This window comes from Takifugu rubripes, chromosome 2 (assembly GCF_901000725.2).
Source record: "Takifugu rubripes chromosome 2, fTakRub1.2, whole genome shotgun sequence".
Classification (NCBI taxonomy): domain Eukaryota; kingdom Metazoa; phylum Chordata; class Actinopteri; order Tetraodontiformes; family Tetraodontidae; genus Takifugu; species Takifugu rubripes.
This window is the reverse complement of record NC_042286.1, coordinates 6488892-6510259: the sequence shown is the minus strand read 5'-3', so window position 1 is coordinate 6510259 and position 21368 is coordinate 6488892. Positions and strand designations below refer to the sequence as shown.

Genomic DNA, 21368 nt, shown 5'->3' with positions numbered 1-21368 from the left:
TCAGGGAAGTGCGTTTGGTGGTCTGAGAGAGGCAGAACCCACTGGTCCAGCTTCTATTTCACTGCTGAAGCACAGCAGCACGTTGGGCAGCAGGAGGTAGAAAACAGCAGAAGGCTGCACCCACGTGAACTGCATCAAAATGACCGGACACGCGGGACCTGGAATACAGGCAGCGATTACAAAATTGGAGGAAATAAATCAAAATTTGATGCACATTTGTCCTGTTGGGTAGGAGCAGTTTGCACAAGGACGCTGATATTCCTGAACGCGCTCCAAACCTGTCGTTTTTAGGGAGAACTGCGCCGTTGTCCTCATCAGAACGACTCATAAAAAAAAAGATGGGCCGGCAAAGGAAACCACAAAATAAAGACATCCGCCTGTTAATTATCACACGGAGGGATTTATTTTCTTTATTTACTCTCATCGCCGTCTTTGAAGTGGATCTTTAAAAAGTGCATATCCAGCTTTCATTGTGCGCAGGGGCTCATTTATAGGAGCTGACCCTGGCTCCTCTCTCTGTGCGACAGCCATCTTGGAAAACAATGGCAGGAAGGCTTGAAACTTGAGAGGAACTGAATCTGCTCTTTTCTGTTTTTTCTTCTTATTCAACTGAGAATGTGTCCCCCCTCCCCCGTGGAGTAAAATAGCTCTGTTTTTGCATCCAACAGGAGCCATAAACTGATGTCTAAGCATTCCACGGCCGGGCAAAAGGCCCTGAGTTTAACTGGACACATGGGGACAGTTGTTTTGTACCGCATGGAGCATGAGGGGGGCCCGACAGAGGAAGCTGCGGCCGCCTGGCGACCTCGCTGTGACCCGCTGGCCTCTGCACGGAGGGATCAAGGCCTAGGTGGGAGCCGGCTGAGGGTTAGAGGTTTAAGGGTAACAAATCAAGCAACACTTTAGTGCTATTTAACCCCACATTCCATATCTCTGCAACTGCGTGAGCCGCCCGTATGAGTGCCGAGCAAACACAGAAAGGCTTATTTTTATTCTGTAAATGGGGGCGGGCACTTTAGGAGTTTAGGCAACGGTGTAATAAAGGCGGCGAGAACACGGTTCCACTCGTATTAAGTTCCGCTTTGATTGATCCGACTGCCGCAAAACAAGTGAACGGTAATAACAGCTGCGAAAGCTCAGCCGTAAAAGAGCGGGAAAATAAACTGGGAACCGGCTGGGATTGGGACCAGGGTTCTTCAGGCGATAGGGAATTATTTTTGAGCTAGTTTTTATGATTTATTATTTCAAAATGAGTCATTTGTACAGCCTCTTTTGTGGGTTTGCGTCTGGTTTCTGCTGGTTCTCAGTGGGACAGAGACGAGTTTCCCTCTGAAAGAAATTTAAAAAAAAGACAACATCTCTTTTCTCAGCGAGGGGGGGCACCGAACACGTGTTACTTGATACCAGTTTTATGAAATATTCCTTTTTCCCTCCATCATTTTTTAGAGTCATAAAAAAAGGAGAGAGGACGGAGACTCCCCTTACAGACGGTGAATATTCCCCCCTAAAAGCATCCGTCAAGGTTATGTTCACTCCGGTTCCTCTACCTGCAAAGGTTCCTCTGCTGCTGCCTGCACATAAAACTGCTGAGCACCTTCAGTTTAAGGTGCTCTCAAAAGAAGCATTCAAAAAAGAACATTTAAAACAGTTTATCACAATGATTTATTAATAATATACATAAAAACCCACAGAATACCATATTTAATCGCACATTAGACACATTTCCATTTTATAAATGTTGCTATTCTTTCATCTCAGTGTGAACTGGAAGACTTTTTATATTAACTAATTCACTCAAGGGTGCTGAATGAAACACATTAACGCCCAAGAGACTGAATTATTTGTCCACAGTAAGTAAAGATAAAGTATATAATAACAATTTGATGAAACTTTTGTCAGGAAGTTCTTAACAGACTTTATAATATGAAATGAATAAGGTCAGAGGGAGATCAACTTTAGTTAGAATTGATTTTATTCACCCCCCACACCCCAGAGATCAATAGTGCACTGAATGACGCAGGTAAGAGTCAAGCATCCACCCAATCCAGCCAGCCCCCCCCACAGAAAAAACGTTAGTTTATCTACCAGTGGAGCAGAGGAGGAAGTAGTGACAAAGGCCAGGACATCACGGATGATAAGAAAGGTCCGAATGTCCCTCTTTGGCCCTGGATCTTGTTGTGTGTGTGTGTGTGTGTGTGTGTGTGTTGGGGGGGCAGCTGAATGCACGGACGTGTACCCAGAGTACTGAAAGTACTGGTCTGTGTTTCGTGTGAGCTGTGAAAGACATGGAGTGATGAGGGAGGGTCAGGTGGAGTTCAGAGCAGATCTTTTTTTTAACACGTCTCGCGCTGCAGGAAGGCCAAATTGCTTCCGCGTCCCTGTTCCTACCCTTCCCGCCTCCTTGCCTTCCGCTCTCTTTCCTTCCATTCAAAGCCTCAATCTTCAGTTTTCTGTTTGCCCTCATGAGCGGAACTCTTCGTCTTTTCTTCTTCTTTCATTTGGGCTCCTGTGACGGCAGCTCGTCTTGGCTGGCGTGGCAGAGGGTGACGATGTCGGTGGGGAAGCAGTCCTTCAACAGGATCCCTCTGTCTCTCTGGCAGTCCAGCTCGCCGATGAAACCGTACCAGTAGATCACGAGGCCCGGGCCGAACCTGCGGTGTGAAATAGGAGGAAGAGGGCAGGTTAGCCTCCACCGCTGCCATCACAAACAGCTCTGAAGCTGATGTGGATTAGATGCTGTAAAAGTCATATCTGCAAAATGCTTTTGGATGTTGACTTTGGGTTCTGGAGCCGCGGGAAGAAAGCAGGGAGAGGCGAGTAAAAAGACAGATACTACGGGCGGGAAGATGGGATACTAGCGAGACTGATCTCTCAGAGATAAGGTCATTTAAATTTTCCTTTGATCGCCATCCAGGAAACTTGTGTTGAATCAAACAATAAAAGCCGCCGGGAAGATTAAGATCTTTCTGACAGGGTGATACACACTTGATCACATTACAATGGCAGCGAAATAACAACAATCTGTTAAATAACAAAGCTCTACGCCATTGCCTCCGCATCCTGTCATGGGAAGCCTTTGGCACTCGGGAGTGCACGTAGAGTTCACCAGCGAGCTGGATCTGCCGGCTGATGCTAGCCAGTCCAAGTGTGTCCAGCTGTTTCATTCACGTCCACGCTTGAGAAACGCGGCGACGTTACTGAAATCTATAAATAATTACTCGCCGAGCAACCGAGAAGCCAAGTTCATCCTGTTTAAACGTGAGGCGTTTTCGTGCTGCCTTCTATTTTGGTTCTCATGCCTTTCATCACGCTGTTGCTAGTATGTCTTATAGGCAGCGCAGCTCCCACAAACCTGAAGGTCTGAATCAAAGCGAAAAACCAATTAAAACGCAGTGAACGGTGAACTCAGGGAGGCAACAGTGAAGCTCATCTGGCTTCTGCGCATCTTAATCTTCTAAACATTAGCTGCCGTGCACGGTTGTCGCTGTTAAAACTCTGCACCTGCAAGACCAGACTCAGGGAGCGACGGCTGCTCTGGTCCCAGACGCTTAACAATGCAGCGCGGGCCTCTGAGAAACTAGACAGGAAACCCCGGAGAGAAACAGAAGGTCACCTCCAAGGTCATGTGAGCAAAGGTTCAACTCTTAGATTCATCTCTTGATGATGTCCTGTTAAAATAACAACACTGACACCACATGATGCGATTTCAATAATCTTTTTTTTGGTCAAAATGTAATTTATCTCCAAGAGCCACATGTTGTGAGCTCCATGCTTATGTGCAGTGTCGTCCTTGAGTGCGCGCACTCACGGTATGGTGGCTGTACGCTCATCCCTCTGAGAGGCCCTTTAAGCGCCGCGTGCTTCTGAGCCCCATCTTCGCATTCTGCATTTTACAGTGTGTGATTTACGTCTCTGTATCTATGAGCAAACAGCCCAGAAGAGGTTCACCGCAGTGTCACACACATAGCTCAGCCTCTCCACAGTGTGCAAAGCCCCCGGACTCGCACCGCGGCCACGGCTCACCGCAGCATGCGGCTGCCAACTCTTAATATGGAAATGTTATGGAAAGACAACCTAAACATTTACATTAGATGACTTTAGAAAAAGGGGCTAGGCTCTTCTTTTGATTCAGCTGCTTTTCTCTATTTCCTGTTCTCTGGGTTGAGCGCAGGGTGAGGTTAAAATTGTGGGGGGAAAAAGATGGGGGAGAGCGGTCTGAGGAGCTGAGAGAGGCAACCTTCTGAAAAGGTTAAAACTGTACATCAACAGATAAGGCGGCGGCGTGCCATACATCATGTCCCCGGTCTGTCAGATGAGGCCGAGCGCAAATTGAAACAAGCAAAATTATAAACACGGGGGAGCCATGTCACCAAGGCCGCTCCGTTCCCCAAGGAAAATAAATGGACTCTGAATTAATGCCAGTCAACAGTAAAGCGTCCTTTGACGGGAAAATCCGCGACAGCGAGTAGAAACGATAACAAAGGCGGGGGACAGGAATTCAGGAGGCCAAAAGTGAGCTTAAGAAAAAGTTTGAAGACTCACACTCTTATAATCCCCGACGTTTTAAAGATGCCGTCCCTCTGAAGTGGATGGAAGTTCAAATTATGGTTGGCTCATCTTAACCTGCTGCGTGCTTATTACACACAACACCTCAGAGGCAGCCATCTCCCAATAAACACCTAACTGGCTAATGACTCGCTGAAACTGTTTGTGAAACGCAGCTAATTTTGCGGGGGGGGGGGGGGACTTGACAGGCCTGTTTGTGGATTGCGATTGCCAGCCATGCTTTAGTCGGTGTTAATGAGCTGGTGGTGGTCGCATTCAAAGCAGGTGCCGAGCAGCTCACAGAGGCGTTGGGGGACAAAAATCCCTCAAATTGAGAGGAGGGGGGGTTATTAACGTCTGGATACTGTGCGTGTGCACGCGCACCCAGTTTCAAGTGTACAATTAGCGCTGTGTTAGCAGTGGCAATCTCCGTACACATCTCACCTGCTGAAAATGAGCAAAGCAAAACCTACGAAACCAACAATTCTTTCCACAGAAATGAGGAATGAGACACTCCTGTCAAAGAACAGCATTAGGAGTTATCAATGCAACCGGAACAAACCTAAGCTGGGGTTTAAAATAGCATCACTACAAGGCACGGGCCCGTTTTAAACAAATGCCCCGGCAATAATTTAGACAGTGTAATCCTCCACCTGAGGGATGAACTCTGTCTCACAAGCCGCACCACAAAGACCTCTTTGTCCTCAGCCTCCATACATCAGGGCATAACGTCTTCCCAGTAAAGAAAGGCCAAACATTTACGTGAAATATGGAACCTGCTGGGTGTCTTTTCAGATGCAGAGGGTGGGAGTTATAAAGGCTTTTTCCTTAACAAAGGTCAAACAATGGCGATACGACTCCCGCTGTGTACTGTACACCCAGCGTGTGTATTCTAACAGTCTTGGCAGTGGCTGTTTGTGGTAAGTCGGCCAGCCACGCGATAAAGACACCCTGATAACGTGCACGTCTCTGGAAACACACAGGATATTTAAAGATTGACAGCGCCTGGAGGGGTGGCCACAAAAAGGAAGGGGGTATATTAAGTCAACAATAAAAAAAACACATGCTTTCCAGTTACTGGCAAAATCTGAGTTAAGAATAGAGCACATTCAATGGCCCCTCCACTCTCACACGAGAAGTCATGCTTAGATAAGTAAAACACAAATTTATCGGCTTGTAATCATGTTGGATTGGTGGGCACGGAGAGGAACAAAGAAAACATTATCCACAGGTGCACTTCCCATAACGTCTCCATGTTTTGTCTTGATGTGGCGAACTATGTACACTGTATGTATGGCATGTTTGCGCAGTGTTACATTTAACAAAGAGGTGTGTGGGTGTAATTTGCACGTATGAAGGGTGTAGGAGGTCAGGTCGAGTCAGTGTGTTGCGAGCCGCGAGGTGCACAAGGGGCTAATTTATGTCCGCTGAGGTGAAATACCAAAACGGTGGTCAGAGGAAGAGGAGGTCTTTCTTTGTGCTCCCAGAACACACAAAACTGTAATCTCCATAATAAAAACAATGGCTGCGTTTTTACTGCATATTATTTGGGTAATTCCGTGCACCCTCCTCGTTGCCATGAGCCTGCACCGCGGGATTCTTTATCTCTCAGACAAATTATCACTTTCACTGTCCTCAGCCCCCTCCCAGCCTGCTATCACTTTACCCTCCTTCTCAAATTAACCTAAATCTTATCACTACGCCCACACACGTGCGGAATCATTTGATAAGTTGGCTGATATAGCATTATGCAAATTGCTACATAAGGCAATAAGCTTTAGATTTAATATTTGTATTCACGTTACAGCATAGTGCTAAGAAAAGGCAGTTTACCAAAACATCTTCCAGTGGAAATGAGAAGTCCGTGTCTGTGTTTGGACATCGGTCAGTCGCCTACAACATTAGCAACACATATCTGTGGAGGGTGAGTGTCAGATCTGTACACACGACATTCACACGTTATTCCCTAAGACACAGCGTGCAAAACCTCAACGAATCAACTAATATTTGCCTCCGATTGCTCGTTTACTTACAGCATCGCCCTTTATGCGGAACGTTGTAACCAGGATGTAAAAATGCTTCATGGCTGTGATATACTCCAGCGGAGTGAGGGTTAACCTTCAGATGGTCAGAGCTCACCTGAACTTTTCTCAGATATTGACTCCCCATCGTCCGTAACGACCCTCTACATCATGAAAACGGCTTGCTCTCTTCAGTTATGACATGCTGAGTGGGTATTCATTAACACTTGCTGATATTATTAAATTCTATTATGGCTGTGGCTGTAAATGGTGTCTTCTGTGCCAGTGTTGAAATCCTGAGCAGGTAATAACTGAGGGTACGTATATATTTGAAATATACTGACTGCACAGGCTTAAGACGACCTTGATTGTGACTGATCTGGCCGTGAGTCTGAGGGATTTCCTTGTCTTTTATGATGTTGAACTCCCCTAAGGAAATGAATTAAACATCAGCTTGAACACACTTTTGGAGCTTGTAGGTTTTGTTAAGTTTTGCTTGGTAACAGAATGCTACCGCTGTGGAGGGCGCACAGGCTGGGGGCTGGGAGGCGGAGAAGACCACATCGTCAAGGGGAAACATGCACCTTTAACCTGTTATTGTGAACTCCCAGCAGCCCTGGACGATAATTGCCACCTGTCTCTGGGGAAAGGCAGTCAAAGGAAGGCAGGGTGACAGCCATTTTGTGTCTGCCGTTACTCCTCACCCTCGCACAGCCTTGGTCCGAAGTCCTGCTCTTAACCCTGGCCGTTAACGTGTTTTCAATTTAGGATGATCCCCCACTACAGACGTGGCCCTAATCAACAACAGTTTGCACTGTAACCCTATCTGCCCTTGTGAGGGCAGCGTCAGCGTGACCGGGCGCCTGCAAAGCTAATGTGTCCAGTTGAGCAGCGACGTTATTTGTGTATATAAGGATGATATCATGTTTATATGTGAGGTCATAGGACACGGCCTGGGAAACTTGGCAATCCTCTTTTCCCCTCTTGTAATGTTACAAAAACAAACATACAAATCACAAAACACACAAGAGCTGTACTACTGGCCCAATTTTATCATCTGACGGAGATACAAGACTCGTATCTTAGACGGTACTTGTGCCATTTGTGAGGTTTGAGCTGCAAGTCCAGCATTGAATTGCTGTTGGGACTGTTTGTTGTGTCAGGCTATTGGCCTCTGCAGCCTCTAGAAGAGCCCTGCCCCAAAATTAGAGCGTGGCCTCTAACGTCTCCCTGGGAGAGAAAGAGGCCTGGCTTTCGTCCAAATCAGCACCTTTGGAAGTGCAGTCGTGTTACCGCCACTAAATCAACATGTCAGCACCAAGCTCAGTGAACTTCTTTACCCAGACTCCACCGGTCACAGCCACCCCACACCTAATGAATTGGTGCAAATGTCCAGCTGTCTGCTATGGTGAGATATGAGGAGAAGGACGAGAAATGGCTGTTTTTTCAGCTTTTGCGTCTGGGATTTGTGGTCTATCAATAAGATGATGACATAAAAACATTGGTCATCTTAACCAAGAACGTTTGTGGCGAAATGGACATTGCCGGGTTAGGGCATCCCTCAGCGTCTACCCAGGGCTATGGGTTAAAAATGGAGGCGTCCTAGTTTAGGGTTGAGTTTGAAGACAGAGGCCGGCAAAGGACCACAGAACCTGTGTGCTTACTCTGCAGTTTGTTTACATTCCTGAGGGTAATTTTAGCCCTTGGGAGAGGACCAGAAGCGGAGGGGGGGCGGCGTGTCGTCGGGCCGGCATGTCGTCGTGCCTTTCAGTGGTCAACCAGGCCTGCCAGCACAGTGGCGGCACCTGGACATCTGCGGTCCTGCTAACAGGCCCACCACAGAGCTCCATTAGCGCTGGCAAACACAGGATATCCCTCATGTTTTCACTGATGATCTGAGGTGCAAATCTAATTTTATTGTAGTTTTTCCAGAATTTGTTCTGTAAACAAAACAATGATCCTGGCCAAAGAATTGCCGAGGGCCCCGGTGAACATGTTGGGATTTGTCGTTTTGTATTAATACCAGTCCACATCCTCCCTTCAAAGGACAAGAAAGCCAAGTGTCCGTGTGTGTCCCGCAGTGCTTGTGTTTCTGTACATGTGGAACGGAGAGGCCGAGAGAGAGCTTATCGAAACTAATTAGGGGAGGGATCAGGATGGAAGTTAAACACTGAGCTACATGTAATGAAAGAAGCAGAGAAGGGAGGGGGGGCATCTAGGGGTCAGGCCCACACCAAACGGTGGTCCTCGGGCAATCTGGTATTGATTTTTACTCGTTTGGGGATGAAGGTGGACGGGGGTAGGGAGCCAAGGAGAGACAGAGAGAGCCAGACAGACAGACCGAGAGAGAGAGAGAGAGAGAGAGCACTAAGGGTCTTGTGAGTTGTCAACTTGACAGTTTAACCCCTTTTGGAGGAGAACAAACAAACAGAGGGATCTCCTGGGCTGACACTGCTGATCTGTCATAGCGATGACACTGCAAAGCCCCACACAATGCCCACACAGGAGGAGAGGAGTGGGGAGGAAAGCCTGGATGCAGATATTCTGAGGTACATTCCTGAAGTCCCTGAAGAGGGTGGAACGATCTGAAAAGTCTAATACTAATGATCGTGAAAAAGGTCTACCATTGAAGGGAGAAAATACGGTCAGATGTTTGGAGGTTTAGGCGGCCCAGATTAGAACAAATGTGTGTCCTGCCGGAGATATGACAAAAGCCTGAACCTGTTACACCTTTGTATTCATTTCCAGAGGATCCAAAAATTGGAGTCTTTAAGATAAAGGAAGAGTTTAAACATAGCGATGTACTCAGATGTCAGCATTCCTCTCTTGTCACTCAATCTGTGAACCCCCCCGCCCCGAGCACCTTCCCTCACATGTCCTTAAACACTTGAAGACCCCTTTTACTTCTCTCTTCACATCGCCTCATTGCTTTGTCACATTGCCGAAGGGGACTCCATTAGCCTGGCCATGCACGAAGCCCCTCAGTCACACTTTTACTTAACGCACACACACACAGAAGGAGGCCGATATGCCTAGCTCAGGCTGTCCGCATCATATTAGCGGCCCCCGTTATCCCTATTATAGCCTTCGAATGCTCCATCATGACGGATGCTACGGGGTCCCTCACTTGTCAAGACTTGTCAGACAGAAGGGGAGTCTGGATACACACAGCTGACAGGTAATCTTAATGTCTTCAATTAGCCCAATTAGGCCTGTCATAAACAATTCGATAAGTGCTCGACCAACACAAACAGATAAACGCAACACGAGCACACGCGGACGTACACACTCGCTCACAAGGTCTGCGGGGTATTAATGAAAAGGGTAATGGGTATATCAGTGGACGGTTGCCTTTGGTCTCGGGGAGGGGTGTGTCCCCACGCTCTGCTCTCAGCTGTGAACTGCTGGCTGCTACCTGGTCACTCCAAATTGTACCATCTCCTTTCATTAGCAGAGCGCCGGCTGAGAATCTGAAAGGCTGTGACAAAATTCATTTGAGAGGAGTGGGAGCAGATTGCCTGGAGCAGGTGTTATAAGGGAGATAAAACTAAAGCCGCACATTTGAGAGGCTCTGCCTGTGTGCACATAGGTGTGCGTTTTATTCTGTGTGTATCGGGGAGGCACGCCCAGTCTGTTTTCTCCTCGCTTTGGTAAATGGATAATGACACAAAAGGAAAAAAACGAGCCAGAACCAGGAAGTCTTCGCAGCGCCAAGGTATAATGTAAATATTGTCTCTAGTATGACTAAACAGAGCAACACCTTCCTGAGCAGGGGAATGCCTGAAAATGTTTAATTTGTCCCTGCTTTAAAATCTACCAGTGAGCACTGCCTCCCACATGACTTTAGCTGCTTTTGTACTTCACTGAAATCCAGCCATTTGGAGTCTCTCAGCTTATTTCTCCTCAGGCACATTTCAGAGACACAACCCACTGATCGAAAAAGAAAAAGGAGAATCCAGTGTTTGGATGAGACCAGAGCAAAGCTGCCATCAATATTTCAACAAGAACCTCAGATCAACAGCTTCCCGCTGCGATGTGCACGCGCCTCAACCAGCCCAATTTCAGCCGAAGAGATGCTACTCTCAGTGCAGCATTTATAGCCTCTGAGCTTTTATGAGTTAACAAAATATATAAAATAAATAAATAAATGTAAACAATACGATAAATGGTAAACATCTCACATGTTAAAATGACAACCATAAGCTGAATTGTGAATTCAGGACTCGGTGAGACACAAACCAACTGGCCTCAGCGAGATCGGTGATAGACATCTGAACCTACTTCTGAAGCTTACCGCGTGATGCTAGAACGCCACAAAAGAAGGAGAGGAGGAGAGAACGAATGAAGAAAGAGAAAAGCCGGTGCTAGGAAGTTGTAAAAGGAAATTGCTTTTGGCAACTATTTGTTCAAGCACCAGATTTTTTTTTTTTTTCATCTTTATACCAACCCTGAGAGCCCCCATTGGAAAAAAGGGCAGGTTCCCCTAATGAGTAATCTATTTCAAAGCAGTCGTGTCTGGGCATGACAGTTTACTGAGAGGCTTGAAGAACTGGTAATTACCAGTGTTACGGGGCAATTAATGCATATTACACTGCAGCACTCATGGCGGTGACTGTCAGCTCCCCAATAAAAATGAGCACTCTTCAGCTAAAGGGTGACATTAATTGGGCCCTTAATGACTATGCAGAGGAACCAAGCCAAATAGGAACAAAACAGGGGACTAGCTCTGACTCCAGCAGAGGCTTGAAAATTGGACTAAAAATGAGATTAATTGCTGTTTAGAAAAAAAAAGGAAGGGGAGAAATGTGGTGAGGGGAAGGGGAGAAAGAGGTTGGAATTATAGGGTGCAGAGAGCAAGCAGCGCTCATACAAATGACAATTCAATTAATTATTTCATACAGTATTTCCTATACCTTCAAGTGTGCATTGTAAGCAAATGCTGGGTCCCTATATGTTGCGTATCGCAGGCGTTGCACGCATGTCGCCCATGTAGTGACGCCCACGCTCAACAGGAAGAATGCATCTCTAATCCTCATTTGGGTGAAAAGAAGCATTAGAGAAGATATACAGCATATATATAGATCTGATGAATGCAAAGACGATCAGGAGGTTAGGCCTCCCAACGTGGAATGGAATAAAATCATCTTAAGAATCAAATATGCAGCCGAGATTCTAGGTAATCCATTCAAATGAATCTCACCGTATTCCTATAGTTGATAAAAACACTAATCAAGGCTTAAAAATAAATCGGCGAAACTGCATCTTTCCCACCCTGCAAGTGTTTGTTCAGGAGATCAAGGACGGAGTAATTCTGAGTAATGTAGCCAAAGCCAAGCACACGCTCAGCCCTACCTGAATATGCAAGCCCCAAATCATGAAAAACATCAATGTGGAAAAACATGCCACCATTTGCATACATTTTTGATTTTGGATTTCCCGGCTGCTTAAATATGCGGTTAGAAATACCGCGGCACTGCCTCTCGCGCTGTCACGCTGCACGCTCACGCTGTCATTGGTCCTGATAGAACTCCTCAGCTTCAAAGGGGGCTTTGCAACGAAGAGGAGAATGAGCAAATATTTGAATTGCAAAAACACATCATCTTGTGAGGGGAGTAAAATTTCAGCCAACTTTTTTTTTTTTGAGTTAGAGACAACCGCAGCCCCCTGCAAACGAACCCTCTGCGAGCAGCACGTAAAGTTAACATATTCATGGGGTAAGCACTCCGTTTGCTAATTTACCATATCCAAATTTGTGTAATGGGATGTGACACATTTTCAAGGGGATTGTGGAAATAAACTTTAATTTAAAGAGAAAACCAGTAAAAAATGTTTAAGCTCCCCCTGTACTTAACTGGAATCCACTGCACAAATCCAGGGTCTCAGACAACCTGACATGGGTTTGATTACAGACTGAAGTGTAATTAGCTACTTAAGTCATCCTCCACGGTAAGTAGCATGTTTAATGTACAGAGGCCATAGACCAACATGGCTAAAAAGGCCTTTAGATACAACAGGAATATTCAGCACAGTCTTTTTATAGGCATTTACAAGAAATCTCCCCAGGAGAATAGAATGATTATTAATAAATCAATATGAATAGATTTTCGATATGGGTCACAGCACATTTTATAGAACAAAGTCTGCAATTTAACAGCAGAATTAAAAGGAATAAAAGTCAAAATTGAGGCCAAATATTCATTTCTGAAGATCTCCATCTCTCAGATGTCCATTTTAATTCCTGCAGCAGACCAGCTGCTTTTCATTTACATGTCCAAAACAGTGCAGTCATAAAACTCTCGAAACATATTCACATTTGTTTTTCTGCTATACGTGATGTAGCTGATTGTGCTAGCCGAGTACACATTATTGTCTGAAATCAAGTGCAGGCGTGTAGAAACAAACTGGTACTGGCCCGGTTCCTTTATCATCAAGTATCAGTTTTACTGCTAAAATATTGGCAATGGGAATTTACTGGGAATTTACAACCCTGTGTGCAGAAAGTGTAAATGTATTTTATATAACTTCAAGGCTACCTTGGCAAATAGTGAGCATCTGAAAAATGCAGTGTCTCCTGGATGTGCAAAGAAACCACATGGTATAGAAACTAATCTAAAGAATGACACTCAAACAGCTTTCGGTCAAAATAATTCAATTTTACTCAATTCTATACAATAACTGATCAAATCATTTGATCTATAATTTAAAAAATTTGCATCCAAACTTGATTGTAAAGCTGAAAAGAACCCCACTTTACCAATTGCTTTATGTTTAATTCGTAGCATTACCCCGGCAACCTCAATATATCTGCGCCATCGCAGCTCCCGGCATTCAACCCTCTCGTGGCCTCAACTCTTTGTGGCTCGCCTACGTGTAGACAAGTTGGAGACAGGTCTGAGCAGAAATCAAACTAGAATGATGGATGGCTTTACTGCACAATGACCTCTGTCACTGAGTTCTTGCCCTAAATCAATGCTGGCGATAAGGGCCCTCCGCTGGTGATCACCTTGGTATGTTCACTAACAGACCTTATCTGTGGCAGGAGGAAGTGTGAGTAATAACTAAAGACAAGCTATGACAAAACCACTAACAACACCATGTCAAACACAATTTACAATGTATATCCCCCTGCACCCCCTCTGCTGCTGTTAAAACAGTAATTATGAGAACCAAAGTGACTGTGGATGGCGCCTTTACGGGGTTTAAGTGTGTTCAAGAGTGCTGCGCCTGAGCTCACTATAAGGAAAAGTAGAGTCCCAACATCTATGGGACCCTTATGTGGCACTTCATTCAGAGGTGTGTGTGATGTAGGAGGGCAGTAGAGCAAAGAGCAAGCTTCCAAGCAGTCACATCAAAATGGAGGCAGATCCCAAACATGACATCAAACAGTGCAATTAGCTGACCCACTCTCTCCCAGAGCCGCAGTCTCGGACCCGCTACCTTAAACAGCCTGATTAAAATATGTTTGCTTTCTCATTCCAAATGACATTTGACAAGGTTAGTAATATTTCAGAAAAACTGCAAAAACATTCTTGCGGGGCCTAATCCCTTTTTTCCGTCACTTCTCAGGAGCGCAGGTAACCTTCGAGCCAGTTTCCCATGAACTCAGCAGCGCGATTTGAAAACAAAATGACTGAAGAGGGGATAAAAGGTTCATTCCAGTATGTTTTGCTTTGCCGGGCCAGCTGAAAGTAAATGTTTTGCGATCATTCTTCAGAAAATGTAGCCCATTTCTGATGTGTGGTGAATTTTAAAAACAGAGCAAGTAGCCTTTTTTCTCCAAGTGTTGGTTCAGTTCAGTGTTGGGACTCAGGCGGCTGTCAGCAGCTCTGCTGAGGGCCGTTAAGTCTGCTCACCACCAAATCAAGAGTGCTGTGTGCTGTCTGTGAGTGAGACAGATATTCTAGTGATAAGTGACTGCAAATAAGTTATATATAGTTTTAGCACTTTTTGAGCAAGCTCACTAAACAAACTGTGAGTACTGTCTGAGAGCATTTGTTAGCATTTATTCCTGACAACCGGGACCATGAATACAGGGTTCCTTGGAATGAAAAGTGCTCCAAAACTCTGTCCAAAGTTAATAGTTTCCACATCCGTTCTAGTTGCAGGCGCAGAACAACGCGATGTGTCGCACCGGCTGCAGCTGCGCCCAAATTGAAGTGGCACTTTTTATCGGCGGCCTCCCGCCAAACAGCCCCATTCTGCCCTTTCACTTCTAACCTCTGTGACACATACGTTCCTTATACAGTGGGGTCATTAAAAAAAACTCACAGCCGTCATCGAGGAGACAGATTCTGGGTTTCACGTAGGACAAAATTCATGGTGCCAGCATGCCAGCTGATGGAGACATCACTCAAAATGAGAAATAAATTTCACTGACATCTCCGCGGCGGCTGCACGAAGGAAGCGGCTCAAGGCCTCAAACTTAGTGCAGTTTATATTTCACTTGTTCAGAAATATTTGCCTCTTTTATCTTGCATCGGGCCCAGGGAACAGGATCAGGTATCGCTAACTATCCGCCTTAGATGAAATGTTACTTTGGCAGCAGAGTTGGAATTTGGATAATTTCATTAATCTTTTTACGTCTTAAGCCTCTGTCATGAAGGTTTGGTCTACGGCATTCATTTAATATACATAACAGATCAAAAAAAGAAAGAAAGAAAGTGCATTAGCAAAATTAGCACAAGAATACATTAGCAGCCACACTGAGTGCCCATTTTCTCTCAGGAGTTTTAAAAGGGTTCACGAGCCAAATGATTTTTCTTCCTAATCATATACAGACCTGTTGACGTGATAGATTTTGTACATTAAGCTCGAGAATTGATGCAGCAAAATGAGAGGGTCAGCATTTGCCTTTGATTACAAAGTCCCACCAGAGAACAGGCAGGCAGAGATGTTTCAGCTATCAGGCAATCAGACCACTGCGAGACGTGAAACCTAAACCAGAGATGGGAGAGGGCGGCCTGGGAACAAAAACAGGGGGAGAAGGTCCTGGCAAGGCTCGCAAACAAATGTCAGGCTGAGGAGCAAAGATTCTATTTGCCTGTATCTCTTTCCTCTATCCTGGCATCAAGTACCATGAAGTGGATGCCTCCAAACCTGGTGCTATAAATTTGGGTTTTTTTTATGAGAAATCAGTAAAAAGCACTGCCAGGAGGTACTGCAAAATCAGCTAAAGGGTTTGTGGAGTGAAATAAACTTAAGTCACACACTGTGTAACATCCTGGTAGATGAATGAGTCCACAAACAGAATTACAGTGAGAACTACAAGCAGAAATCCCACAAAACTGAGACTACTGGGGGGAAATTAAAAAGAGCAGCTGCTGTTTTTTTTGCTACTAATAGTTAGGAATGACTAAACAGAAGCTAATAGGTGAAAATCTAAAAGGTTTGCAGCTGTGCTGAGGAATATTATTGTATAATAAAAAAAAACCCTAAAAAAACGTTGCATTAGTCGATCAGGAATTTATTCTATACATTTTTAGGAACTATTCACTGGAAAATAAACATGGGTGGCAACAGGAAAAAAAACACAAGGTTATGTGAGGGACAACAGGCCTATAAAAAGAAGCCTACTGTCTAGATTATCTATAAGGAACCACTTATCACCGGCGACCAGCTTTGCACAGTGACTGATGGGCCTCCACAGACCATGAGTACCAGCACATTATCTGGTACACACAGCTCCGCTCTTTAAACACAAAGGCAGAAATATGAAGCATTGTTTCCGCCGCTGTCTTTGGGTTAAAAAAAAAAATCTATTTATTGTTGGCCTGGAGAAGAAAGCCTTTTGACCATTTTTGGTCATGTAGACACACGAGAAGACGCTGGCCGCGATATAAGTTCAAATGAGCCAGATGAGTCCAATCCATTTATAGAAAAAAAACACAGATTTAAGGCAAAAATCTCAAAAGTCCTCATCAAATGGTCTCATATTTGGATAAGGAAAGGTTATCTTCATAAAACAACAGCCGTTTGTCTGAAGGTTTTTCAACTGTAGCTCTTACATAATGTATATAAAACCCCTGATGAGCAAAAACACCCTGTAACAAAGGTGAAAACAAACAAGGCTGACAAGGTCGTGTCAAATTCTGTCTGTCACTAAACTATTGATATGATGGACACCTGAATGTCTTTTGGGCATCAGACAGGTATTAGGATTCTTCTGTTAGAGGGGGGTTTACAGAGCTCTTCTAATCACCTCCGACTGCCTGCTGCCGACGTCTTCCTGGAATAGGACCAACGAGGTCCCTGTTTTGGGGAGCAGGGGGAGACGGAAGCCGTGTCACTGTGAGAAAGGCGTGTGACTCCACGCCTGACGACATGTTTTGTGAAAGCTGACAAAAAAAATCTGCGTTAATCTTTTAAAAATGTTCCACAGCAGATCTGCAACTCGCGGAGCGGACATGCTCGCACCTCATTTGACTTGAGGCTTTCTTCTCCATCTCAGCGTCACGGCCGAGCAGAGAGACAGGAGGCAGGAAAGGAACCACTGGGATGCCGCTTTCTGTCCTGCTCCTCATTTATTCACACGGCGGCCGTGTCAAAGCCCCTCTCACCCTCAATGCTAAATGACAAATTTGGATAATGCGCAGATACAAGCCTACAAATATAAATAGGTGACAAGGAGGCTTAGCCGGAGCTAAATCCCATGGCTGCTGGAGACCTGAGAGTGCGGATTACACCCCAGAAGCCTTAGACAATGCACACAAATGTGCATCCTTAAAAGCATGAAATCCTTGAAGCATCAGAGCCGACTTGTCATTTGCCATTAATATTCCAAGTTGCTTGTGCTGTGGGGGCCACCCTTGCACTGTGCTGATGTGGCAAAGCCCTGAAGGAACGACCACTGTGCAGAGCTATTTTTCTAGCTGTGGAATAGGAGAGGATGTCATAACAAAGGAAACAATAAAGGGGGCCATGTTCCTGCTCTGCATGGGGTATCCAGATCTATTAATAGGTGGAAGGCAATGTCAGAGGCGTGGATGGTTTACCAGGAAAACCTTTATAAGAAATAGTAATATGCTAAACAAACGAACTTAAGCAAAACCGGATGTAGAATGTAGCTATGTAAACTAGCTATTTCAATAAAGACCCATAACAGCGTTTATTGCAGCCATTTGCCCCTTCGTATGTTGCGTGTGTCCCTGACAGGGATACAGGCTGCATTGTAGCAAAACACAAGGTCTTGGAAGTGTCACATCGTCACCCCTGAAGTGCCAGAACCTTCCTCGGGGATAGTCCTGCAATGTCCAGCTTCATCGGATCAGCGGCGTCCACAACCTGTGGGCGGCTCTCCCAGGTGACAAGCCCTATCTGTGCGCGCCTCATGACGGCCCCGCTGCAGAGACGTAGAGTCCTACCCTGCAAGGACGACGTAACCTGGCTGCCTGACACCGGAAACACATGCACGGCTTCTGATGCGCATTTCTAAATGTTGTGTTTGAGGCATTGTTTTGGCCATCCAGTGATCGGGTCACAGGCCGATTGATGATGGAAAAATACAGTTTTAAAATGATAAATTGGATTCAATGGGTATTCAGCTAAGTGCACAACATATTGGACATGCTCAGATTTAAGCATTATTGGCAACAATAATAGAATATATCAAATTTAATAAAAGTATTTGAATTGAACAGTTATCCTGCAATGTTATAAATGTAACCACAGGTTCCAGAGAAAGTTCGCCCAGACCCCACGATGACTAATTGTAGCGACGTCAACCGATTATTGTCCATTTATTAGCCAACACTGTCAGTGAGCAGATTAGTGAAGCTGCGATGCAACAAAGCAGGAGCATTAATTGGTCCCTGCAGCAAACGGATCTGAATGGGAACCATTTAGAACAAAGAAATGTCTGCCGAAAGTAAGAAAATGACATTAATAATCCGGGCCATGACTATTACAATTACTAAAACAAAGGAGCCAGATGAAATTGTGTGCATGTGTGTGAATTCAAACCTCACTGACTTTCCAAGTGGTCAAACTGGATGATGTATATCGGCAAACCCAAAAGTCATAACCCCCATTACATATGGTGGAGAAATGAGGCATACTGTCCCATTATAATGCTATAAATCATTTTTTTGCGGACAGCTGACAGCTTTTTATCAGATCTAACCTTTTCAAGCCTCCATTAGGAGAGCTAACATTTTCAACTCTGACACATTTCCCAGTTTACGAATCTCGTAGCTGATTTACTTTGGGGGGGGGGGCGCGTCGGTGCTTATTTCCACACAGGCTGTCCATTGTGGTACACTGGTTGGAATGGGGGAGGGAAACTGAGAGGGGGCAAATAGAAAAGCGGGCCCCGAATCCTGTTTTCCATTTGACATTTTTCCTTTGGCCGTGCGACTCCATGGTGTACAGTAATCAATGGCAAAACTCCGTCTTGTTGTGGATGTTTTATTCTCTTATTTCATGTTCTTTAGCGATGCACATCAGTCTGGCTTTTCTTTGCTCCAGAGTGCTGTATTGATTTGAACTCTTTTCTTGCATGTTTTATTTAGGTTTCAGGTCCCTAAATATGCTAAATGACAAATGAATTCTTATCCTAGACTTTGCAAAATGAGGACAGAATGACAAAAGTGCCTTAAAGCTAAACCATTTAGCACATTTAAAATATGTACAAGTGAAAGTTATCTTAATATGGTTGGGAAATAGGTTGGAAATATATATTTTTTAAAAATCTAATGAGACAAGGCAGAACTTCAGAGACTTATGGAAGTAACTTTGAAACCCATAATTGATTTAAACGCACCATCATTGAGGATGGGCTGTTGAGGTGGGACCGCACGAGGGTTCATATTTCATTACATGCTGTGTTTAACCTTACCCACTTCTCCTAAAACACACAAGAGGCTCATTATGTGTTTAATATTCACCAGCAGGTGAATAATTTTCATGCAACTCTGATAGTTGGGTGAGATGGATAACTCAATTATGGGGACATCCGTCAGAGCAGAGCGCTGGCTGGCGCTGGAATGCCACCAGCTAAGATTGATGGCTGGGAGACACCGATAGCTGCTGCCTCGCATCTCATCCAGGCACTGGGCCTGAACACGCCGTTTGATTTTGCAGAGGACCGTTTTTCTCTTCATTTCGCCCCCCTTTTATCTTTTTTTTTTTTTTCCTTGGGAGCATTGTAGGTAAAGCGTCATTACCCCTCACTCCACTGAAGAGGGGTTCATTATGGGGTTAGTGTGTTGGCAAGACTATTGTTTGGATGATAAATGCAGTTGGTGAGGGCTTTGGAGGGAAAATTAGTTATGTTTTTTTCCTTTCCATCTACAAAAACATGTCCCCGTAGCTCACTCAGCGGTGCTCGAGGGCAAACCGAGAACAATTAACGCAAGCAATGGGTGAAGCGGTTCAGTTAAAGCAAAGAGGGAATTCATGAAAAATAAGCAAATCACTGGAAATGTCAATCAGGGGCAATGAAGTAATTACAAGCACCACTGTGTGATTCCAAGAGCACTCAAAGAGAAACCCAAAAGGTTTGGATTCAAACACGAAAGTTTGATGAATGAAGGAATGGACAAACAACCTAAACATCGGCCCTTCAGGACTTCCCTCACAAACTGAATCCACCTAATGGGAAGTGAAGGGAGGATGATGTCACCCCATCACTCTCCTGTCCCCCCCTTAACTCTCTCTGTGCTGGGTTTATGATTTTCAGAACACAAAGCACCGACCCCAAATTGACTTGCAACTTTTCCGAACACACAGATCCACGCCCATTCGTGCACAGCGTGCGCGTGCCGCACAAGAGGATGACAGGAAGAGGAGACGAGGCTAATGGTCAGGTGTCAGCAGTAAAAGTCAATTAAAAATTACAAGGGCGCCAGGTAAGGTGTGAAGGGAGTGACGATTTTTCTCTCCCTGTTTGACACAGCACTGTTTATCTGACCGAGCTGCTGGCTGACATGATGGGATCTACTTTGGCAGCTCCTTAATACACACGGACAAGGTCGCTCCACTGAATATCAATGAAAGACAGCCGTGGGCAAGTATGTGAGACTAACTGTAACTGTCCAATCAGGGTTGGCTCTGAGAGTTTGGCCTACTCCAGGCATAAAGTTATATGGGGGAAAAGAAAGGCAGAAAAATTATGCCTTCTTAAATCCACATGAAAAATGAAGTATGACTTATGTGCACACTAAAATATTTATGATGATTTATGAGTCATTTCCACGTGATTATTATAACTTTCACATCATTAATATGATTGACTTTATGAAAGCAAGCAATGATTTAAGTCATTCCTCATTAGAAATGGTCAACAAATGTTCTTTGTGCATTTTAGTGATGTAATTAAACCTAAACCCACTTTATATGGAAATAACACCACTGGATTCTTAACACTTCATATAAACATCACAAAAACACAGCTTAAAACATTCTGTTTTTTAAAAATACAACTTTAAAAAATGAAATATATGGCTGAACAAAATTCCTTAGTTTAAGAAGAAGAAATGAATTGAATTAGACAGTGAATTAAAAAAAGAATTGATACTGCCTATCAGATCACTGTCTACATCAGATAAGCTGGAACACAAGCTGGAATTTTGGCACCGCTCACTAACATCCCGACAACAGACGTTCTTTTTTTTGGGGAACAAATCAAACTGAAATGTTCGGTTTTCCCTCCAGTATTGTAGCCCTGATAGATTTAGACATCCACTTCTGACTGAGGATCAAGTGTTCACCGAGAAAATTAAAACAAATGAAGAGTATATTTGGGCCTGTGGTCCAGAACTTCCCTGTTCTCCAGCACCATGTCACAACATTCCAGATCATGGCTGG

The 21368-nt window shown here is 44.7% G+C and overlaps 1 protein-coding gene across 2 annotated transcripts in view; it reads right to left on the bottom strand.

Annotated features, from left to right (window-relative positions):
* Positions 1-1631: 1631 nt before the first annotated feature.
* cdin1 (CDAN1 interacting nuclease 1) overlaps positions 1632-21368 on the bottom strand; it is a 42736-nt gene continuing 22999 nt past the window's right edge. For both annotated transcript variants that reach the window (XM_003962745.3, XM_011618582.2), the window contains exon 12: positions 1632-2651. In XM_003962745.3, coding sequence (XP_003962794.2) covers positions 2495-2651 — 157 coding nt within the window. In that variant the 3' untranslated portion in view covers positions 1632-2494. The remainder of the gene's footprint in view (positions 2652-21368) is intronic.